General features: G+C 39.5%; 1 protein-coding gene across 4 annotated transcripts in view; it reads left to right on the top strand.

Annotated features, from left to right (window-relative positions):
• The window catches only part of mta3 (metastasis associated 1 family, member 3), a 31638-nt gene that overhangs the window by 14497 nt on the left and 12239 nt on the right, over positions 1-4902 (top strand). For all 4 annotated transcript variants that reach the window (XR_004327361.1, XM_032503246.1, XM_032503247.1 and 1 more), the window contains exons 9-13: positions 107-295; positions 2266-2340; positions 3392-3450; positions 3586-3704; positions 4514-4671. Coding sequence is in view for 3 of the 4 variants with exons in the window: in XM_032503246.1 (XP_032359137.1) it covers positions 107-295; positions 2266-2340; positions 3392-3450; positions 3586-3704; positions 4514-4671 (600 nt within the window). In the remaining variant the exon portion in view is untranslated. The remainder of the gene's footprint in view (positions 1-106; positions 296-2265; positions 2341-3391; positions 3451-3585; positions 3705-4513; positions 4672-4902) is intronic.

The raw sequence follows: 4902 nt of genomic DNA, 5'->3' as shown, positions 1-4902 counted from the left end.
ACATATACACACACACACACACACACACACACACACACACCCTGCAGTACCTGATTGTGACCTAAATGATAGTTTGCAACACCCTCTCTGTGTCCATTTGTTGCAGTTCCATGCGATGGACACGTTGCATCGTCATAATTACGACCTGTCTAGTGCCCTGAGTGTGCTGGTCCCAGCTGGCGGCCCAGTGCTCTGCAGGGATGAGATGGAGGAGTGGAGCGCCTCGGAAGCTGCCATGTTCGAAGAGGCACTAGAAAAATATGGAAAAGACTTCAACGACATTCGACAAGACTTTGTAAGTGTAATGTGTATAATAATTCAATTTTATTTATAGTATGAAATCATAACAATCTCAAGACACTTTACAGATAGAGTAGGTCTAAACCACACTCTATATTTTACAAAGACCCAACAAGTCCAGTAATAGTGGTGTAACGGACCATAATTGATCCGTGGTCTGGGGTTTAACAACATTAATAATAGTGTGAAATACATTTGTTACTTAAAGTAGGCTGATAAATCTCTCTGGAGGGTTGCCGTGAAAATATACTGGCAATGCAATTTTCTTCTCCCGTGAACGGTGCATGTAAAATCAGTTGTATGTTCACGTAAAAGGAGCATGTTAAAAGCAGTTGATAGATACGGTCATGGCTACGGGAGGAGTGGCAGAACTTGAAAAGCTGGTAGTTGAGTTACCCGAGAATAGGTGGCTTTGAGCCGGGTACAAAGCACGCAAATTGCTGGTCGTTTCGGCGGACATGACTGTTAAGTTTAGGCTACAAAAAGCAAGAATTGTATAGGAACAACAGTTTAGGCACCCAAAAGACTAGTTAAGTTTAGGATAAAGATTGTGGTTTGGATTAAAACACTCCCAAGAAACACGCATTTCCAGGGTTAAAGTCCTTCGTGTTCCCTGGGAAAGCAAACTTTGCTCCCCGGCTTCAAAGTTCTATGTTTTACGAGACTTCTTTAAATAATAAATAGAAAGGATTTAAACAAAAAATATTGCCCTCCCTTTTTTTGCTGATCCGAAAATAGTTCCGATCTGTGACTTAAAACCATGTGTTGGCTAAATAAGATATTTTCTTTTTTCCAGAGAAGGGTTTAAGACTTGAAAGATAGCTGGTAGTTCTATTTCTTAATCAATAACAGCTGCGGTAGGCTTGAATTCATATTTTAATATTGCTCATTAATGGTGGGCGATGACCCCTAAATTGGCAGTTGACGATGTTTACAGAGGGCGGCTGTGGCTCAGTGGTAGAGCGGTTGCCTGCCAATTTGAAGGTTGGTGGTTTGATCCCTGGCCCTACAGTCCCATATCGAAGTGTCCTTGGGCAAGACACTGAACCCTGAGTTTTTCCCGATGCTGCACCTTCGGAGTGTAAATGTATGTAAGTGTGTATCTGTTGAGCAGGTGGCACCTTGTACGGCAGCCTCGGTCACATTGTATGAATGTGTGTGAATGGTAAATTACTATTTAACAACGCTTAAGTAGTCGTTAAGTCTAGAAAATATAAGAACAGACCATTTACAGTAAAACGTTGTGATGGACAATGATATCGTTGTCGGGGGAAACTACAGTGGGCTAACAGGTAACATAGAAACGATCAGACATACATTTAAATGTATGTAAATACGCAACTTAAAACTTAAACAAACATAACCACCAGTGACCAAAGTAAAAAGCAGCAATTGTGCATGGTTAGCTGTATTTTAGGGGGAAATGGCTTTTGAAACTTAGCATATTGATGTAAAATGACGAAGTTTGATTGTGTTGCAGGAGTGATTTTAGAAGTTTCTATGGATGTTTTGATACCTTCTTCCTCCTCAGCCAAAAATATGTCACAATGGGAATTCATTGTAATCTTCATGAATTCAAGATGACCACCATCACTGTTCTGTGAATGACAAAATTACCAATTTTAACTTCCACGCTTAAAGGGAGTGACTATTTCTATTGATCTTTTCTTCCCACCATCTTCCTGTACTGTACAATAAAAGCAGGATATGGGTGTAAGCAGGGTTGTCTGCAAGGGCACCAGGTGCTCATGAATACTTAATATGTGAATCACTGTGTGAGAGTGTGTGTGTGTTTTGGTCTGGGGCTCTGAGGCTTTCAGCCTCTGTCACAATGCCTCTTGCTCATGAATATATATGAAGGCTTTCGCACAAAGATGGCAAGAAAATGAGAGATTAATATAATTAATTTGCTCTCGATCTTTCTCACCCCCTCTTTCTTCTTCTTCATTATTTCCTTTTTTGAAGCTGCCATGGAAGTCTCTGACTAGCATCATAGAGTACTACTACATGTGGAAGACCACAGACAGATATGTGCAACAGGTGAGACTCTATCAGTATTAGCAAACTAATAAAAAAATGTTTTAATGGTTTCCAGCTGTGATGTAAAGAATTACATTTTCTACCATTGAGTACATGGCTTAAAGGTGCCCTGTACAATTTTCTACCAACACAACATTTAGTGTTTTGTACTGAAACACATTGTGTGCATCCTTGAAACCTAGCTTGTGAAATTTCTTTTTTTTACGTTGACTTGAGAACCAATTTTTTTTTTTACAGCCTCTGTCTTAAGTGTATACATTTTTTGTATCAACTGTAGTATCCCAGGACCAAGAAGTATTGAAACTTCTCCAGTCAAACAATACTTGCATTTGATTATTTTTGTACCCAGATATTAAAAAAAAAAAAGCGTGTATGGTTTTAATCGCAGCCAATCAACCCAAGCATTTTTTGTTTTTCATTCCAATGTGTGATTGGCCTACTATCGCAGCTTTGGTGTGGTAAAGTCAAGCATGGTGTATTTGACGAAGTTTGCAATTCAGCGTGCAAGGATGCTTCCATTTACATGATGGGTAAATCATGTCCAGCCCTGCCCATTATGCATTTCAGCATTTTTCATTGGACTTTCACAGCCTTTCATTTATGTTAGAAATGTTAGGTCTCAGAGCCACAAAAGAAATTTCACAGCTGTTTCTACATGCTGAGGAGTTGGCCCCATGACAAATTAACTCATCTTGTTATGTGTAACACTGACTTAAGTAAAGCAAATTTTGGGTGCAAGAGAAGCAAGGGTTGAAGGTACACAGCTCTGAGAGAATAGGTCACTTTGGATAAAAGCAACAGCCAAATTTAAAACGTGAATTTAAACTGTGTTTCTTACAAACTGGTCTGAAGGGATAACTTTTCAAGCCCATGGAATTTTTAGTAGGGGACCTGTCAAGAAGAAAGTAAATGACAGCATTTTAAAAAGGAATTGTCACAATTATTACCATATTGCCTATCCGAGTTAATTTTGAAAGGTGTCGAACTGTCTCTAAGGATTTTTATCTAAAGGATATTGATAAATCATTCCACTGTGTTTGTCTCTGAGCAGAAGAGACTGAAGGCAGCAGAGGCAGAGAGCAAATTGAAGCAGGTTTATATCCCCACATAGTAAGTCACTTCATTTTACATTTATAGATGTTGGTATTATTACTGTAGCTGTTTTTTTATGCATAATTTATATGTTTCGATTTAAAGAGCTGCAGTCAGTTTCTTAAATCTCCCCCTGTTCTTTTGTCTTGACAGTAACAAGCCCAACCCCAACCAGATCTCAGTGACTAATGGCAAGATGGCAACAGTGAATGGAGCGGGCCCCGGGGCCTACCATGCAGCAGGCGGGGGCAGAGCCTGCGAAAGCTGCTATAGTGAGTTTTTTTTTGTTGAACTCTTCTTACTCTGGAAGAGATGCGTTCCTGTATGTCTTTTATATTTTGGCAGCCGTTACTAATCAAACTTGACAATTTCACAATGTGTCATATCTTTAAGTTGCAAAATTATTCAATTAAGAATAATAAATCAAATCCTTACATTTAAGAAGCTGCAAACTGAATATTTGTCACGTTTTTTATTATGAATTATTTAACATTTAACATCTTTTGTCAATATTTTGTTTGGGAATTTCTTTTTTTCCACTGAACAGCATTTTCCACCTTAAACACACAAACTGGTTTCTGTCAGAAGAAGTGCACCAGGGAGCTTTCACTTACTCACTAGTAAGATAAATGTTTGACTGGCAGAGAGCTTTGAGTGTGAAGCCGCAACAGAAAATTATCTTTGTAGTAGTAGAATCCAAATGGCAACCAATCAGTTTGTGAGCAGAGTGAGATGAGTGAGATTTGCTTTCTATATATTGTGGTTTAATGTCTTTCTTCAATAAGAAAAAGAAGGAATGGGCAACAGCAACACAATCCAAACCCTGACCAACCGTACTATATACTTTCTTTCATCCTGCATACCATTACATTTGTGGGGACAGAGTCTGTTTAAGTCACAACAGGTACTAATCTCATCAGTCAATAGCAGGCATGAGTGTTATTTGATAGGATTAATAAACATTGATAAAATCACTACGGAGAGACTTGAGACAGTGGAAGAAGAGATCAATATGCTGAGTGTCTTTGAACCAGTGCTGCAATCCTTCTAACCTTTGTTAATGCATTTTGTGCATTAACAGCCATGCAGTCAGCCCAGTGGTACTCATGGGGGCCTCCAAACATGCAGTGCCGCCTTTGCGTTTCCTGCTGGATGTACTGGAAGAAATACGGAGGCCTGAAGATGCCAAGCAGAGCAGAGGCCCCAGAGGAGAGGACCTCTCCCAGTCCAGCAACCAATGTAAGCTCAGTCAGAAGGCACAGACGTAAAACACATGGGGCGTACGGGGGGAGATTTGCTTATATCTCAAAACACTGTATTAGACATGCTTTTATAAAAAATAGAACAAATTCCTAATCTACACAACTGCAGCTCCGTAAAGTTTAAGGGAACACGCCAACTTATCGGGACTTTAGCTTATTCACCGTATCCCCCAGAGTTAGACAAGTTGATACATACCCTTCTCATCTC

Source organism: Etheostoma spectabile, chromosome 21 (genome assembly GCF_008692095.1).
Source record: "Etheostoma spectabile isolate EspeVRDwgs_2016 chromosome 21, UIUC_Espe_1.0, whole genome shotgun sequence".
Classification (NCBI taxonomy): Eukaryota; Metazoa; Chordata; class Actinopteri; order Perciformes; family Percidae; genus Etheostoma; species Etheostoma spectabile.
Note: the sequence above shows the minus strand (reverse complement) of the source record. Positions and strands in the feature narration are given on the sequence as shown.